Source organism: Carcharodon carcharias, chromosome 2 (assembly GCF_017639515.1).
Source record: "Carcharodon carcharias isolate sCarCar2 chromosome 2, sCarCar2.pri, whole genome shotgun sequence".
Lineage (NCBI taxonomy): Eukaryota > Metazoa > Chordata > Chondrichthyes > Lamniformes > Lamnidae > Carcharodon > Carcharodon carcharias.
Genome location: NC_054468.1, coordinates 18,144,087 through 18,163,723, shown reverse-complemented (window position 1 = coordinate 18,163,723; position 19,637 = coordinate 18,144,087). Strand labels below are relative to the sequence as shown.

At 42.9% G+C, this 19,637-nt stretch overlaps 1 protein-coding gene across 1 annotated transcript in view; it reads left to right on the top strand.

Moving 5' to 3' along the window:
* Nucleotides 1-19,637, top strand: part of LOC121270800 (mediator of RNA polymerase II transcription subunit 12-like protein) — a 604,195-nt gene that overhangs the window by 558,461 nt on the left and 26,097 nt on the right. Inside the window, exons 39-42 of the mRNA XM_041176240.1 lie at nt 6,707-6,793; nt 13,371-13,588; nt 14,724-14,877; nt 19,277-19,354. Coding sequence (XP_041032174.1) covers nt 6,707-6,793; nt 13,371-13,588; nt 14,724-14,877; nt 19,277-19,354 — 537 coding nt within the window. The remainder of the gene's footprint in view (nt 1-6,706; nt 6,794-13,370; nt 13,589-14,723; nt 14,878-19,276; nt 19,355-19,637) is intronic.

Here is a 19,637-nt window from a genome sequence, read left to right as displayed (position 1 = left end):
GAATTGCTGCGCTAGATAGGAAAAAAAATGAAAGTGAGCATTTTTATTTGTGCCTTGGAACACATTCTTTTTAAGTGTTTAGGTTTCTCCAGTGTAATTAACTACCTTGGAAGACAAATAGTGACAATCTCCATGTCGATGGCCAAGACTTGCATTAAATTTCATAGGGTGAAGGTTAGTGGAATTCTCTCCTCTAAAAGGATGAGGCAAGAATGGGTGAGGGTATGCATTCCAATAGCGCATTAATGTCAGCTTTGAAGATGTTTGAAAACAAGACCATGAGAAACAGGAGCAGGAGTAACACACACACGGCCCATTGAGCCTACTCCATCATTCAGTGTGATCATGGCTGACCTTGAGTTTCAACTCCACTTTCCCGTCCATTCCCAATATCCTTCACTCCCTGAGAGACCAAATATCTGTCTGTCTCAGCTTTAAATATATTCAATGATGGAACGTCCACAACTCTCTGGGTAAGAGAATTCCTAAGATTCACAACGCTTTGAGTGAAGAAATCTCTCCTCCTCCCAGTCCTAAATATCCCGAGAATGTGCCCCTGTGTTTTGGACTCCCCGACCAGCGGAAACAATCTTTCAGCGTTAACTCTATGAAGCCCCTTCAGAATCCTCCATATTTCAATGAGCTTGCCCCGCATTCTTCTGAACTCCAGAGAATATAGACCCAATTTACTCAGCCTCTCATTATTGTATCAAGAGTAGAGTGAGTAATCACTGTTTTATTTACAGAATTAGCGATAGTGCATGTGTGACATGTGCATGTAACACATTACATCTATAAAAAGCCTATGTTACACAACATGCTAGTCAGACTTCGTCATCAAATCAGTCTGTCCAATTACACCTAGATTGGAACATTCATTTTTTGTAACCATTGGCAGAATCAAGACTCTAAATTGCAGGGTAATGTAACATTTTATGCCTTGTCTTGGAAGAGGATTTTAGAATGGAACAGTTTCCTGTGAATTATCTTTGTTGCTAAGGGACAGTATAATTAGAGTGGAACTTTATGGACAGTTCTGTGCTGTGGACTAGCTCCCATTTAAAAGCTGCATTGAACCTACCCTGATATTTCTACATGCTGGCACTGCAGAAGCAGCAAATGTATCACCATGGGCACAAAACTCAGCTCCACACCCACCACTATTTTCAGTAAGATGGGAGTCCAGAGAAGATTTGGCATGCAACCTGCCATTTTGGACCTTGCAGATGGTGCTAATGCCCGCTCATGAACATGCGTTTAGTTTCACAGGGGACCTCAACCCCAACTCCAGCCCCCGCTCTGCACATGACCACTATTTAAAGGGAATTACCATGGAGCTTTTAGTTAAAGTGCTTTTGACTTTTTCTGCTGCAGCTTTAGTGCAAGTGTTGTGCACAGTTTTGTTGTAGGAATGGACAGAAGGCTGTTCGGCCAGAAGGGAGTGGTGCTGAACCTTTAGAAGGAGCTCTGTGGATTTGAAAGACCTCTAGGTGGAAAACTTGCTCTCAGCCTTGGGGGTTATGGCTGCAGCTCCCCCTGGGTTGCAACAGTGAGATAGAGCAGATGTGGTCGAGAGGGGAAACTGTTCATAAAGGAAGAAGGAGGAGGTCCCTTGACAGAAGGTCATATCTACCTAGAGAACTCTCCACGTCAGCCAGGAGCACTCTCTGTGGGAATAATGCTTCACTAAGAAGTCGATCATTGAACTCTGCCGCCTCCTCAAACCAGGCCTGCGGCAGCAGAACAGGGTGCAGGTGGTGCTGCTAGTGACTGTGATCCTCAATTTCTGCACCTTTCAATCCTTCCAGGCTGCAACTCACAGCATCACCAACGTTTCTTAGCTTGCTAACCATCGTGCACGCAGGAGACCACCAAGAACCTGAGCACAAGGAAAACGGGGACTTTACTGTTGCCTCTCTAAGCAGAGTGAATCAGGAGGAATGGGCATGTGGTGTTGCCACTGTAGCAGGCTACCCAGTGGTGCAGGGAACCATTGACTACTTGCATGTGGCACTGCGGGTACTGTATCTCAATGTGGAGAAATACCAGAACTGCAAAGGTTCCACTCCTTGAACATGCAGATGATGTGCAATTGACCATCATGCTTGTGAATGCCCACTATCCTGGCCATAGTCATATTGTCATCATCCTGTGATGCCACATAGAAACAGAGGATGGCTCCTTGGCGATGAGGGTTACCCGTTTCATGTAGTTAATGACTCCCCTCCAACACCCAACATATGTGGTCAGTGCACCTACAGTGAGAGCTGTGCTGTGACCAGGAATGCCATGGAGCAGACCAATGTATACTCAAACAACAGTTCCATTGTTTAGAATGTTGGGGGTAGTCCTCCACTACTCATGGAGTGTGTTTCCAAGTTTGTGGCGGTCCACTGTATTCTCCGTAATCTGGAAACCATGAGGGCTGTGACTTCAGTGACCATGTTAGGAGGAAGATGAAGGACACTGCTCAGTGTGTGTGACAGCCTGCAGCAGTACTAATGTGTGTGAGGGTGCGGTGGAGTAAATGAATGTTAGGCATGAGTCAAGATTGCTTGAGATTGCTGACGGGTGAGTGTGGGGTGTTATGGCACAGCAGATGGTTAATGCTGAGCAGCTCAAATCCCAGAGGAAACTTGATGCAACTGTTGTTGCAATTTGTATTTTTATTTTGAGATGCATGCCTTGAATTCAATAGTAATAAGTCCACTGAGTCTTAGAGTTTCTTACAAAACTAAATTAAACATTTATCAGTAAAAGAGATGATTTTAAGCACATGCATAGGTCTACAAATTACTACTATGATAACTCCTAGCTCCATATTTAATCTAACTCCCAGTTACACCTCCATTAAGGCAACAGTGAAACAAGATAGATTTCAACAGACCCAGGCAAAGTACACAATACCCTGGACAGTGATATTTAAAATGAATTCTCATAGCTTTGATTCCTGGAGACAGCTGCTTGGTACTTAGAGGCTGGAGGCTTTTCACACTTGTTGGATCTTAGAATGCCTTCTTCCTTACACATAACCTCATCTCCTTTATACATGTTTCTCCCTTTTTAATGTAAATCCCATTGTTCCAATCTGCCGTTGCAACTTTACTTTTTCCATACTATAAATCTTCCATAGTATTCATATTATCAGTAATCTTTGGGAAAAATAAACACATTGTTCGGCTTAGCCTCTGTTGGCTGGGTGTAACACCTTACTATCTCTTTGAAATTTATGATTCTGGTTTATCTAAAAATGCAAATGTTCTTCACACTTCACATTCAAAAACTTGAGCCATGTTTAGATATTTAGCATTTCAAACGTAGTTTCCCTTCTGATACATCAAATCACCCAGACCATCTGTCTGTAATTCAATTAAAATCCACACACACACACCTACATACAGAAACTAATCCAAACCCCACTATTAACCTACCTTTACAATAAATTACAGTGATGTTATGAAAATTATTATCTTTTCATGACAGTGGAGTGTGGTGCAATGAGCAGTGTGTCAGGTTGGTATTGAGATGGATAGGAGGTGGCATTTGAAGATGCATTCACTGACCCCGACCACTTGTGTGAGTTCACTTTGCTTTCTTCAGCATTGACCTAACTGGCAATCTGCTCCCATTCTCTTTTAAGTGTTTAATTCAAGATCCTCCTGGCCAGCAATTCCCCAGCCCCCAGGAAAAGATGGCCTCTCTCTTCCTTTCCACCTCATGTATTAAGGCCTCCAGCGCTAAACCTGGGAACCTTTTCTCTGGCCTGCTGTTCCGCTGTTCTTCCTGCTCAGAAACTCTTTCACATCCACTTCCATCCTCTGCTGTTGCCAGAACGCACCTCCCGTTTGAGAGGCGCAAGCTGCCTTTAGGAAGTGCAGGTTAGCACGAACCTGGGCCCCTTGCTTGAGCATGCAGCTACTCAGCATTGCATTTAGCGCTGGGCTGTACACCACAATCATGGAGGTAAGCAGACAGTTTGCTTGCAGGCTCCAAGACTTCCATCTGGTGCATGGTGGTCGCACATCACGATCCCTGCCCATCCATGTCCTTGGTTCTCAACAACCTAGTCATTAAAGACTTCTCCTGCTGTATAACCCAGTTGTCGTCTTGGGAGAATCTCCAATTGGGTCGCCAATCTGTTGTTATGATCCCAGCTGATGTTTTATTGCAGGACAAGCCAGATCCCAGGGTGGAACCTGGCTTGGTAAATCATAACTTTTATTTTTTGTTTAGATACGTGGAGAGTGGCTACTAAACAGAGTCACAGGAGCCAGCTGATGAACTTTTAACAAAAGAATAAAACATTTACTTAACAAGAAAAGATGAGCTATATTACATTACTCCTTCACCCACAACTATACTTTTAGATATATACAGACTTGTAAGGATAACACAAGTTACTAAAGCTATCTTATACTCTAATGTTCACTGTAAATACACAATCCATGTAAACCAATAGGCAACCTGTGGTCAGGCACACCACACTCTGAAACCAAGTGACAGATGCCACCCTGGACAGATGCTGTGGATCCCTCCTCAACTACCCCCAGATGCTTGTTACACTGTGAGCCAACCAGTCTCACTGAACTCAGTCTTTCACATGAGGATTTCCAATTTCCACTCTCCAAGAACTCGCTTTGGAATCTTCTCCAACGCGTTCTCTTGGACACCTTCCGCACGGGTCCACCTCCAGGGTTTCGAACACTCCTTTCAACATTCCTCTTCCCTGGATTACCATTTCTTCCATGCACTCCCTAACACTGACTCAACCATCAACAGTACACCACTGCTTCACATGCCCATAGCAAAGAGTTACAGACCTTCAGTTGTCTCCTCACTCTTAATTTCACTTAACAGGGCCTTTTCCAGGTTCCTATCCTTGTCCTTTGACTAGACTGTCCTCTTGGGACCTTTCCTGTTCCACTCCCCTGGATTTGGGGACTTTATTCTTTATTTTCTTTGGGGAAACCTACTTGCTCTGCAGTTCCCTCGCCTGTCCAGCTTCTCTGGCAGCTGGTCTTCAACTTTAGTTTGGGATTTGCTATCTGTCCCATTGGTAGGCTGCTTCTGCTTCCAATTGACTCAAACTGCCCTTCCATCTCTGTGAAGGCCCCTGCTGCTAGGCAACAGCACAGTTTTTTTTCTTCTACTCTTGTGTTTGTTTTAATCGCCTTCAAGAGTCATAAAACTCATTGGAAATACAGGTATAAACAGAGCCTTAGACCTGCTGTCTCCATTCAAAACTAAAACTAGATCCCAGGTTTCACCTTTTAAACCACAAATAGAAAAAAATATATAAATTGAATTTAAACTTAACGATATACCTTATTCCTAACACACGCGAATACATTTTTAACTTACTTAAACTATCTCTATTTCCTAACACTGCGCGGAGCTAGCTTCTCTTGGGGCAAAATGATGGGTGCGACAAAAGACTTTCGTGGAATGCGGCTAACACACTGGGTGAGAACAGGACAGGATTAGTGTCAATTATAAAAACAGAAAATGCTAGAAAAACTCAGCAGGTCTGACAGCATCTGTGGAGAGAGAAACAGAGCTCTGATGAAGAGTCATACGGACTCGAAACATTAACTCTATTCCTCTCTCCACAGATGCTGTCAGACCTGCTGAGTTTTTTCAGCATTTTCTGTTTCTGTTTCAGATTTTGAGCATCCACACTGTTTCGCTTTTATCTTAGTGTCAATTACGACGTCCTCCATGGTAATAATAAGCAGTATTTGGCTCACAAATGCAGAGGAATGCTGTCGCGAGCTGGGTGCAGGAGGCTTGTCGACAGCCCTTTACTCCAACACCTCATCCCAGATTTTATCCTCAGCTAGAGGACAGAAGAGGACAAAAAGTGGAATGAGGAATGTTGTGTCATATGAATCTGTCTCTGATATTGGTCCTCAGAGAGATTGTCTCATCAAAGTGACTTCAGTTACAGGAAGTAATATTCTATGCCTGACAGATTTACATGATGAGAAATACAGTTTATTTTCAGGGTTATTAAGTTGTCAAGTCAAAAGGTTGCTTTCATTATAAAGTGTGTTCCTTTTGTAACCAGTGCAACAGAGCAAAAGAGGAGAAGTCTCTAGCGAAGTGACCGGGGGCTGTGGGGGGGTGGGGGTGGGGGGGATGTTTGTAGATAGCTGTTCCTCAGGGAGATGATGGAAAAATCATTTGTCAAACTCGAATGGGGGAATTTATTTTTATGAATTGAACCATCTTTTTCTCATCGGCAAAACAAAATAATACTTTGAAGTCTAGTGGTATGTGAAACTGGCAGGATACAAACTGGAAACACTGCATCCTTGATTTCTCAATGCACTGAAGGGAAGTCAATCAAGGATTTTTAGGCCATCTGTTAATCACTAAACATTTTCCAATATTGGAGATGTGCTACAAAGTGTCTTGCCAGATAAATGGGACAAAAGAATTCTCTTTTATTTCCTCCATATTTGGGACAGTTGTGAAATAGTTGTGGCATTTCTCTTTGTTTCAAGTCTGTTAACGCATGACCTTTCTTCCGGAGAACATATTGCTGTGAGCTAGCGGTCCAGAAAAAAAAACAATCAGTAGGATGTTTATTTTCCGCTCTTCTGTTGCACTTCAGCCTGTTCCATGTGAAGTGATGGTCAGCAGGTGGCACAGTTCAGATACAATCGGGAAGAAACCTGTAACTTTCTGATTTGGTTTCTTTCAGGGCCAGCCAGTTGACCAGAGTGGTCTTTATGCCCAGCAGGTTCGACCTGCCCAGCTTCCACAGTACCCTGGTATGCAGCAAACACAGGTAGGCAATTTAGGGACCAGAGTTGTCACAGAAACAGTGTACAGTCTTGGGAGTATCAAAACCACCCATTTTCTATGGATCCTTTCTCATCATTATCCCTCGACCCTTGCTTCTATCTGCAAGGGAATCCAGCTGCCTCTCAAGCGGATTTATATCAGGTTCAATGCCCTCCCTCAACTTTAGATGGAAATGCTTTGCCCACGCATTCTTTAGAGTGCCCTCAGAGTAAATTAAGCAGCCCAAAGACCTGTTCCCAGGCTGTTGCTGGCGTCAGATTTGCACCAGCTGTTAAGGATGGGGTTCTTGAGTGTTTTATAATACAATTTAACACATGTATCTTCTCTACATTTAAATTGAACATTAAATAAATCTGTCAAGGAAAGTGGTGGTATTCAGCACTTGGTGTAATCCTTAAGGAGTGTTATAAAATCATTGGGCTGACTGACCATCTTAAAACCCTGTTTCCCCTATCACTCCTGCCCCCACCCCTGGCCCTGTTCTTATTCCCTCCTGTCTGACTGGGATTATAGGTTGTTGTAAGGGTGTGATGAAGTCAGATGGGAGAAGGCTTGTGTGGAGCATAGATCCGTTGGGCTGAATGGTCTGTTTGTGCTGTGAAATTCCATTACTTCTAGGTCTGTGAGTGCAGTTCTTCAGTACCTTAGACAAAGTGCCATTCATCAATTCTGTGTCTAAGTCATGGCCCAAATTTTGCAGTGCTAATGACAGTTTTGCTGTCAATGTTCTCCATCAATGCTCTGAAACTGACAGCAACTTCTGGAGTCTGCGCATGTGCGCTAAACATGAAATCCAGAAGCTGCTGGAAGTGATTCCACAGTTCTCCATGTGGTGTACTGTTGAAGTCCCCCTCGAATGCAATCAGTTACAAACCATTGAACTCATGGCAACTTGCACTTTAGTCTTAAAGTGAAAAAAGTCAAATGCTATTGTTTGAGGTGTAACTGCTTTTAATGGCATGCTAAGCTCATAATTATTGCTGAGCAAACTCCTGGGTCCTGAAAAACTAATTTTATACGTGTGGAATGTCAGATTGCTTCATGGTGGTTTAAAAAGTTCCACGTATTTTTTCAATTCTTTAGAAATTATTATATTTCAGCTTCTACCTTAAACCCAGGTGTATGTCCCAATCATTTATTTTGCCCTTTAATTAAAAGGGAAGGATGATCAGTGCGTTTTGCATCCTGGTTAGCTGTCTATGAGAATACTTAAATGTGATTGGTTCTTTACCCCTCTTGATTAAATCACTGCTGCTGGATGCCTGGAAATCCCCCTGTCTTGGCACCAGTTTCAAACTAACGCTGAGAAAGGGGAACTCCACAAGATTGCTAGATACTTGTGGGAGGTTTTCCCAAAGTCACTGGCAAGCATCACTTCTTCGCCACTGATTGCAAAATCTGGGCCTTGTTATAGCCGGCTATTCATCACAGAAGGCATCGCACTTGAGTCCAATCCTACTCTCACCATCATCCACATGCAACAAGAATTGTTGGCTAACAATCCAGAGCAGGACCATCCCTCTACCCTGCCACCCCTTCCCCTTTTGTGCAGGGGTGAAGAGATGAGTTGTTTCTTAGCTGCTGCGTGGCTCAGAGCAACTAATTCAATGCACACCATCTGGAGAGATGGTGGCACAGTGGTAATGTCAATGGATTAGTAAGCCAGAGGCCCAGGCAAATGCTCTGGAGACAGGGGTTCAAATACCACCATGGCAGCTGGTGGAATTTAAATTCAGTTACTAAATCTGGAATTGAAAGCTAGCCTCAGTACTGGTGACCATGACAACTATCAGCAATTGTTATAAACGCCCGTCTGGTTCACTAAAGTTCTTTAGGGAGGGCCTACTCCAGATGCCAGACCCACAGCAATGTGACTGGCTCTTAACTTCCCTCTGAAATGGCCTAGCAATTTCAATTCAAGGGCAGTTACGGATGGGCAACAAACGTTGGCCTTGCTAGTGATGCTCACATCCCATGAAATAATAAAAAATAAACACCAGGGCTGAGAGGAAGCAAACGGGGTCTTCTGATATGTTCTGTATTAAAGGTACAATGGACAATGCCTTTAACCGGAAGCTCATGGGCTGAGGAGAGGGGAGAGCATTGGGGATGTGGAGCTATTACAATTTGATGGTCAATCTTCTATCTTTGGATGCTTTATTAAAAGAGGTACAACATGTTCGATGTAAGATAAATTCTGAATTCTGGAATTTTCCTCAATTTATGTGGAGTGAGAGCACTGAAGGGGGTCAAACCAAGAAACTTTATAGAACATTTCCTCAGCTGATAAAATCTGTGATAACGTGGATTGTAGAAGGAATGGACCTGACTGAAATATGCTGTCCTAGCTCATGCTTTTCTTATATAAAACATCACATTATCCGTAAACATTTTCTGCCAAAATATTATTGCACCTCACTTTACACATGCACTATTTCACAGCTGAAATACCTAATGAAGGTCACACCTAAAATTGAATATGGGCTAGTCATATGGATAGTTGCAGCATCCACTTGGAAACTCGGGAATGTTGGCCACACAGCATCTTCCCCTTGATTTCAAAAGGGAATTGGATATATATTTAAAAAGGAGAAAACCTACATGGCTAAGGGGAAGGAGCAGGGCAGCGGGGCTAATTGGACTCTTTCAAACAGCCGGCATAGACATGGTGAGCGAATGGCCTACTTTGGTGCTGTATGATTTATATCATTACCATAAAACATAGGAGCAGAAATTAGGCCATTCGGCCCATCAAGTCTGCTCCGCCATTCAATCATGGCTGATAAGTTTCTCAACCCCAATCTCTTGCCTTCTCCCTGTAACCTTTGATCCCCTTACCAATTAAGAACCTATCTATCTCGGTCTTAAATACACTCAATGACCTGGCCTCCACAGCCTTCTGTGGCAATGAATTCCATAGATTCACCACTCTCTGGCTAAAGAAGTTTCTCCTCATCTCTGTTCTAAAAGGTCTTCCCTTTACTCTCTAGTCTCTTTCCCTAGTCTCTCCTACTAATGGAAACATCTTCCCCACATCCACTCTATCCAGGCCTTTCAGTATTCTCCTCATCCTTCTAAACTCCATCGAATATAGACCCAGAATCCTCAAACATTCCTCATATGTTAAGCCTTTCATTCCTGGGATCGTTCTCGTGAACCTCCTCTGGACCCTCTCCAGGGCCAGCACATCCTTCCTGAGATACGGGGCCCAAAATTGCTCACGATATTCTAAATGTGGTCTGACCAGAGCCTTAAAAAGCCTCAGCAGCACATCCCTGCTTTTATATTCTAGTCCTCTCGAAATAAATGCCAGCATTGCATTTGCCTTCCTAACTACCGACTCAACCTGCAAGTTAACCTAAATAGAATCCTGGACTAGGACTCCCATGTCCTTTTGCACTCCAGATTTCTGAATTCTCTTCCCATTTAGAAAATAGTCTATGCCTCTATTCTTCCTACCAAAGCACATGACCTCACACGTCCCCGCGTTGTATTCTATCTGCCACTTCTTTGCCCATTCTCCTAACCTGTCCAAATCCTTCTGCAGCCTCCCCGCCTCCTCAATACTACCTGTCCCTACACCTATCTTTGTATCATCTGCATTACCTGAGTAACTTATTTACTTGTGAGAGTCAGTACTAGTTATCATAACTTTTATCAGTTACTTATTGGAAATTGTTCAAGCTTTTTTGTAAATCCGGTGGAGAATTCCCTCAAAGGTGTTAAAGCAGGCTCCCCAATCCTTCACTAACTTGGCATGAAAAGAGCTTGGTGGAAAATTGACAGAAACGTTTCTCTTTTCGTCCTAATATATGTAGTTTTTTCTTTATCTGCATAGTCTGCTTTTGCCTCTTTGCAACACCCCTCACACCCACTGCCAGTGATGGCTAGTGAAAGCAATTTTTTAAAAATTAAATTCACTTACAAACCAACATTTTCACTATTTCTGGAAGTCTTAATATAAAATTTCACTATTCAGGCAAAGCTCACACCACACATAGAAATTAGGGACAAAACGGCCCGCTTGATTGCCACCCTATCATCCGATAGTCTTTCACCCCCTTATTAAACATTTTAAACCTTCACTCCCTCCACCACTGGTGCACAGTGGCAGCAGTATGTACTGTCTACAAGAAGCATTGCAGCAACTCACCAAGGCACTTTCGACAGCACCTTCCAAACCTGCCATTCTACCACTTAGAGGAACAAGGGCAGCAGATGCATGGGAACACCACCACCTGCAAGTTTCCCTCTCCCAGTCACACGCCATCTTAACTTGGAACTATATCGCTGTTCCTTCTCTGCTGCTGGGTCAAAATGCTGGACCTCCCTTCCTAACAGATTGTGGATGTACCTACCCCACATGGACTGCAGCAGCTCAAGAAGGCCACCTTCTCAAGGGCAATTAGAGATGGACAATAAATGCTGGCCTTGTTAGCAACACTCACACCCCAGGAATGAATATAAAGAAACATTTGCACCATGTCGGGTCACTTCCTGTAACCATCAGTGGTGCTCTTGACCTGCTACTAAACTAAAATGATACTGGATTTTGTTTCACAGACTATAAAAGAGAAGCAGCAGCTTCTCAACCAACCTTTGTGCAATTTAAAAGCTATTTCTGGTTCTGAGTCTGCACACAAGTCAAAATCCCCATTCTGATGGGAATAGCACTATTATTTTACACTGACTTTCGGCTAGAGTTTTAATAAAAGGAAATGGAAACTTTATGGAATGTTGAGTCTCGCATCCTGTGAAGATCCAGGCAAGAGTCCGATAAGAGGGTCTGCTTCTTGTTCCGAACATTGTTAGGCATAAAAAGCACAATATATCTTTTATAACTCCGTGACACAGACACAGGTCAGGAATTACTACAGCTTTCTCCTCCTGTTTCCTATCTGTCTGTTTTTTCTTTCTCTCCTTCCCCACCTCTCTCCGCCTCCACAAAACTGTCTGGCTTTTGTCTTGCATTCTCGATTCTTCCCCCCCCCACCGCCGCCCCCCCCCCCCAGCTCTGGTCTCTCCAGATTGCTAAAACCCATTCATTTCTTTACATATTTTAATATTTTATTTGATTTTGATCCCGAGAATTTTTTTAAAGTAGGACATAGGAAGCATTAATGAAAAATTAACCAGAATGCTCAGTCCCATTGTAAAGTGTGCAGATGTGAATCTAGTGATGCAGTTCTTTCTTTTACATGTATATAAACATACGAATTAGGAGTAGGAGTAGGCCACTCAGCCCCTCAAGCTGCTCTGCCATTCAATAAGACCATTGCTGATCTTAATGTAACCTCAACCCCACTTTCCTCTTGATAGTCTTTCACCCCCTTGTTAATCAAGAATCTATCTAGCTCTGCTTTAAAAATATTCAAAGACTCTGCTTCCACTTCCTTTTGAGGAAGATAGTTCCAAAGACTCATGACCCTCAGAGAAAAAATTTCTCCTCATCTGTTTTAAATGAGCGACCCCTTATTTTTAAACAGTGACCCCAGTTCTAGATTCTCCCACAAAAGGAAACATCCTCTGCACATCCACCCTGTCAAGGCCCCTCAGGATCTTAAAGGTTTCAATTAAGTCACCTCTTACTCTTCTAAATTCCAGTGGATACAGGCCTAACCTGTCCAGCCTTTCGTCATAAGACCAACCCACCCATTCCTGGTATTAGCCTAGTGAACCTTCTCTGAATGCTATCTAACACATTTACATCTTCCTTTGAATAAGGAGACCAGTACTGTACACAATACTCCAGATGTGGTGTCTCCAGTGCCCTGTACAACTGAAGCATAACCTCCCTACTTTTGTAATCAATTCCCTTCGCAATAAATGATAATGTTCTATTAGCTTTCCTCGTTACCTGCTGTACCTTTAGTGATTCAAGCCTTAGGACTAGGACATTCATTCATGGGATGTGAGCATCGATAGTCAGGCCAGTAGTTTTGCCTATCCCTGGACAACTGAGTTGCTTGCAAGGCTGTTTTGGAGGATGATTAAGACTCAACACATTGCTGTGGGCCTGGAATCATATATAGATCAGACTGGATAATGACAGCAGATTTCCTACCTAAAGGACATTAGTGAGGATGTCATCAAAATCAGTTGGGTTTTCACTGCAATCTGGTTGCCATTAGTGGTACTGGCAATTTTTTAAAATCCTGATTTATTAAAGAAACTGAATACAAGTTCCCCAGCTGCTATGGTGGCATTTGAACTTGCATCTTTGGTTCATTAGTTCCAGGCCTCTGAAATACTGGTCCGATAACAACTATGCTGCCAAAGGCACGACAGTGGGCAGCCCCAGATAGTCTGTTCAACTGATTGATGTCCATCACTCACTGCCTGGACTCTCACATGATGCAAGGCTAATTGGGTGAGGTACCAGTTTGGGAGTGACCTGCGTCACCAGAATGATTCAGGAGAAGGAGTGGGGAACATTCAAGGAATGAAAAGGAAGTTTGTTTGGCCACATGACAAACGGCCCGTCTATCTTTTGAAATTGAGTTGTCCAGGCTTTGTGTTGTAGCGAGTGACACTGTTATCTGCCCTTGGTCCTTGTGCAGGCTCTGCCCCATGGATACACAGCATACAGTACTCAGATGCCTTTGCAACAGCAAGCTGGAAATGGCATGCTGTCGCCCAACTACAGTGCCAGGCCATATCAGGCTGCTCACTCTAACCCAGCTCTCGTGGACCGGATCAGGCAAATGCAGCAGCAGCCTAGTGGCTATATTCACCAGCAAGCCTCTCCCTACCCACCAAACCTTCAGGGCACTCAACGGTAAGTGGCCTGAAATTATCAGTTAGTGCTATCGATTCAGGAAAAATCTACCATTCCCCACAGCAGAATGAAAATGAAGACTGTGACTGATTGTGACATTTTTGAAATTAATTGCTAATCAGCATTCTTGTGATTTATTTCATGACTTTCTTCTCCCACCCTTGCTTGTGTCGTAAAATAAATTATGACTCTGATCTCACTTTCACCTTCCAAGTCTTTACCAATGCTGTTCTTAAACAAGCTGTTGAAAGGAACATAGGAATAAGAGGAGGCCATTCAGTCCCTTGACCCTGACCTAGCATTCAGTTAGATCATGGCCGATCTGCATCTTAACTCCAGCTGCCCACTTTGGTTTTGTAATCCTTAATACTCTAGCCCAACAAAAATCTATCAATAGGAGGTTCATGACAGTGGCTCACTATGACTGTCACTATTCTTTCCCCTCTGCCCCGGTCTTCTCAAATCAGGAAGTTTTGTGATCAAGACCAGGGGATCACAGGTAGGACTCAATTGTCAACTGAATTGGAGCCTCAGTGAAGGGCAGCACGCTCTATCCACCCCACTTTAGTGAGCTGTGCTTCAACTAAATTCCAATTTGTGGTCGACACGCTGTTGTGTGACACGCATTTGTGGCCTTTTAAAGGAAGGTGAAAATGGTCATCCTTACTTACCTGAAGAAGGACACAGCAATGCAGATGAACATCCTGCTGGTTTTGCTCAGTTTTTTGGTAAGTAGGTGCTGATTAGCTTGTTAATGCTGGTTGGATTACTCTGTAACATTAGTTCCATTCCTCTGGTTGCTGGGCAGAGAATGCTAAGAGAACTGATGAGATTGGTTTCAACACTCGGTTTACATCCTGTTAGCTTTTATTCTTTGTTCAGTCAATGTACAGAGTGAAAAAATTGGCATTCAAGTCAATCTCTTGGGTTTCCTACTCATGAAGTGTCATGCAGCACTCAATCCATCTTGTGCAATCCCAAAAATTAGCTCCAGTGAAATTAAGGAGTGTGGCCCTCATTCATCTCTTTGCACTGATCTGTTTGCTGTAGCAGAACTTACCTAGTAGTTCTGTGCTCCAATTGTTTATTGCAATATATGCATTAACCATCAGATCTGCATTATTTTCTGGCGTAGGCTCACCCACCAACCTTTGCAGCAGAGCACTTTGATGTCAGCTGGACTTGATCATATGACATCAGGCCCACATGCAAATCTTGGTTCAGTCCAACTCTCACAGGAACAGATGAGACAACGACAGCAACAGCTTCGACAGCAGCGACTCCTACAGGTGGGAATTGGTCTTGCACAAGGTGCAATCCCGCATTGCCAACTCATGCAGTGCAAGTGTTTTGAAAGTCCTGCTGCATTGATATCGCGAGTCTGTTCTGATGAAACAAAACGGTTCATTCATTGTAAAAGCTAGAACACCTTTTCAACTAAATAAGTGGAACAACAACAGAGCATCAAAGCCACCTGCTCCTTCCCTTCAGACAGTCTCTGCCCATCTTGTTGTAATCTCTATTAAACTTATTCATTTCCCTCCAAATATTAAATTACAATGGGTGAAATCACACACAAAAGTGGAAAATGGGAGGAAATTTCCTTTTCACCAGCCACTCACCTTTATACTTTGCTCAAGCCTCCTCTCATCTCAATCCCACATTCTATTCCCTTCTCCGCAATAGGCTTGCCTTGTTTCTCCCTTAAATGCATCTATACTATTTACTTAACCACTCCCTGTGGTAGCGCGTTTAACATTCTCACCGCACTTTGGAGAAAGAAGTTTTTTCTGAATTTCTGATTGGATTTCTTGGAGATCATCGTATATTGATTGCCTAAAATTATGCTCTTCCCCACAAGAGGAAACATCACCTCTGTATCCACACTGTCAAAACTTTAAAGGCCTCTATTAGATCACCCCGCACCCACCTTTTCCCATCCTCTATTAGGTCACCCCTCAGCTTTCTTTTTTCAACCCCTTTTACGTCACTCCCTCAGCTACCTTTTTTCCAGAGACAAGAGACCGAGCCTGTCAATGGTTTTCTGATACATATATCCATATATTTCTCACCTCATTCTGGTAAAGCTTTTCTGCAGTGTACACTATATCCTTTTTGCAATATGGCAACCAGAGCCACACACTTTTAAGTGTGGTCTAACAAATATATTATTCAAGTTTAGCATAACCTCCCGAGTTTTTGATTCTGTCCCTCTAGAAATAAAGCCTATTGCTTACTTTGCTTTTTTTAATGGCCTTGCTAATCTGTGGCGCAACTAACTCCAGGATCCCTCTGTTCCTCTACCCCATCCAGACTTGTACCTTCCAAGTAATCAGTGACCTCCCTAATCTTCCTAACAAAATGTACGACCTCTCATTTATCTGTGGTAAACTTAATTTGCCCAATTATTTGCTCACTCTGCAAGTTTATTAATGTTTTCTTGTAATTTGTTGCACTCTTCTCAGTATTGACAGTACCCCCTGCTCCCCCCACCCCCCACAAAATTTGGTGTCATCTGCAAATTTAGAAATTTTTTTTTGATTCCAAAGTCCAAATTATTAATGTAAATTGTGAACAACAGTTGGCCCCAGCACCGATCCTTGTGGAACACCACTTCCCACTTTCTGCTACTCTGAATAACTACTCTTTAGTTCCACACTCTGCTTTCTGCCTTGAAGCCAGCTAGCAATCCATTCTGCTATTTGTTTCATCACTCCACATTCTCTGAACTTATTCATTGGTCTGTTAAGAGGCACCTTATGGAAAGCCTTTTGAAAGTCCAGATAAATTACATCCACTGCATTACCATTGTCTACTCTCTCTGTTACCCCATCCAAAAATTCATTAAGGCTGGTCAAGCAAGTTTTTCCCTTTTGAAATCCATGCTGACTATTTATTATTAAATTTTTCCCTTCTCAATGATTTTTAAAATCTCCAAATACCTATGAAATGTCATGACGCACATATCATAGGTTCTCGCCATTCCAAGGAGTAATTGATAACATATATTTGAGTATTGCTGAAAAAAGAGATATGTCGAAGCTTTTTGTCTTGCACTCGTCAGGACACTCGCAAGAATACCAATATTAGGGGGAAAACAACAATTTATACTGTATGTGAAGAGAGTGCTGATTGGTTGGCAAGTGACATTGCCATGGAGAATGCACTACTGATGTTGACTGACCGTTAACTGCTTGGTTAATGGTAACCCCCCCCAGGATGTTGCCTGGTAAATTGTAGGGTCACCGAACTAAACCGCTGCATAAGGTCCCTGCAAAGAAAACACCACTCTTGGATGTGCTATATTATGCGCTTCACACAATATTATAGGAGGGAATAACTTCAATTTTGGGAGTGTTGAAGGTCCTGAGGCATGGTAATATTGCCAAAAAATGATAGCCCTTGCGTAAGCTATTATGGCAACAATTCCGATAAGAGTGTCCAGCATAAAAACAGGCCATTCAGCCCAACCAGTCCATGCCAGAAATAGAACGATGGGGTGGATTTAAACTACTGCGGAAGGAAAGGGCCATTTAAAAATAAATAAACAGCATACAATTGAGCCACATTGAAAGTGAGCACATTGAAACTAGGAGATTTCAAGCACGTTAAAATTGAGAATAGAATTAGCAAGAATTACCATTGACCAGAAACTGAGCTGGACCAGCTATATAAATATTGAGCTGAGATGTCTACAGCGAGTAACTCACTTCCTGACTCCCCAAAACCTGTCCATCTACAAGGCACAAGTCAGGAGTCTGATGGAATACTCTCCACTTGTTTCGATGAGTGCAGCTCCAACAACACTTAAGAAGCTTGATACTGTCCAGGAAAAAGCAACCCACTTGATTAGTATCTCATCCACCACCTTCAATATTTACTCCCTCCACCACTGATGCACAGTGGCAGCAGTGTGTACCGTCTACAAGATGCACTTCAGTAACTCACCAAGGCTAACAGCACCTTCCAAACCCGTGACCTCTACCACCTAGAAGGACAAGATTCACAGAAACACCACCAACTGCAAGCTCCCTCCAAATCACACACCATCCTGACCATAAGACATAGGAGCATTTGGCCCATTGAATCTGCTCCGCCATTCAATGAGATCATGGCTGATCTGATAATCCTCAACTCCACTTTCCTGCCTTTTCCCCATAACCCTTAATTCCTTTACTGATTAAAAATCTGTCTATCTCAGCCTTGAGTATACTTAACGACCCAGCCTATACAGCCCTCCTTGGTAAAGAATTCCACAGATTGACTACCCTCTGAAAGAAGAAATTCTTCCTCATCTCTGTTTTAAATGGGCTCCCGCTTACTCTGAGATTATGCCCTCTGGTCCTAGATGCCCCCACAAGGGGAAACAACCTCTCAGCATCTACCCTGTCAAGCTCCCAAAGAATCTTGTGTGTTTCAATAAGGTCGCCTCCCATTCTTCTAAACGCCAATGAGTACAGGCCCAACTGACTCAACCTCTCCTCATAAGAAAACCCCTCCATCCCTGGGATCAACCTAGTGAACCTTCTCTGGACTGCCTCCAATGCCAGTATATCTTTCCTTAGATAAGGGGACCAAAAATGTTCATAGTATTCTAGATGTGGTCTAACTAGTGCCTTGTATAGTTTTAGCAAGACTTTCCTATTTTTACACTCCATTCCCTTTGAAATAAAGGCCAACATTCCATTTGCTTTCCCTATTACCTGCTGAACTTGTATGCTTGCTTTTTGGGATTCATGCACAAGGACCCCAAAATCCCTCTGTGCTACAACTTTCTTCAGTCTTTCTCCATTTAAAAAATATTCAGCTCCTCTATTCCTGCTAAAGTGTATAACCTCTCACTTTTCCACACTATATTCCATCTGCCACATTTTTGCCCACTCATTTAACGTGTCTATATCCCTTTGTAGACTCTTTGTGTCATCTTCACCACTTGCTTTCCCACTATTTTTGTGTCATCCGCAAACTTAGCGATAGTATATTCATTTCCTTCAAGTCATTAATATATATTGTAAATAGTTGTGGCCCCAGCCCTGATCCCTGTGGCACTCCACTAGTTACAGGTTGCCATCCTGAAAATGCCCTCCGTATCCCAACTCTCTGTCGTTTAGTAGTTAGCCAGTCCTCTATCCATGCTAATATACTACCCCTAACACCAAGGGCTCTTATCTTATTGAATAGCCTTATGTGCGGTACCTTATCGAATGCCTTTTGGAAATCCAAATATATTATATACTGATTGCGCTGTTCCTTCACTGTCACTGGGTCAAAACCTGGAACCCCCTTCCTAACAGCACTGTGGGTCTTCCTACACCACATGGACTGCAGCGGTTCAAGAAGGTGGCTCAACATCACCTTCTCAAGGGCAATTAGGGACAGGCAATAAATGCTGGCCCAGCCAGCCACACCCTATCCTGTGAATGAATAAATATTTTAAAGAATTAGATTGAATATTACTCACTGGTGTCAACACCATGCATGTACAGGCGTGAAAAAGTTGGTAAAATAAAATAAGAAACTTTGAGTGGTTCTATAGTTGTTGGGCTAAAGGATAAGGAAGCGGGACTAAGTAGATACATTTTTAGAGAACCAGCTACTGCAAGATGGGCCAAATGACTTTGTGTGGTGTAAAATTTTGTAACTCTGTGGCATCCAAATGCAGTAATGTTTTGTCCTCTCTGGTTACAGATGCAGCAGCAACAGCAGCAACAACAACAGAGTCAGCAGACACTGGGGATACAAGCAGCACAATCGCAGCAAGCACTGGTGAGTGGATGATTAAATACTTCTGTAAAGAAGTTTCTCATTGCCTCATGAAAGAACAATTAGGATAGAAATACACTTGCTATGTTATCCCATTTAACTTATCAATTGTCACTATATTCTTTGGGGATTGTCTCCACCATATTTAGGTACTGCAAATACTATCCAGGAGTTGTCTGTATATTGTACTGCACCATGCATAGAGTTTTATCTACCACACAAACCAGTCACTCTGTACAGTATCCACTACTTAAACCATCCCCTCTAATCCTGGACAGCTGCCTAA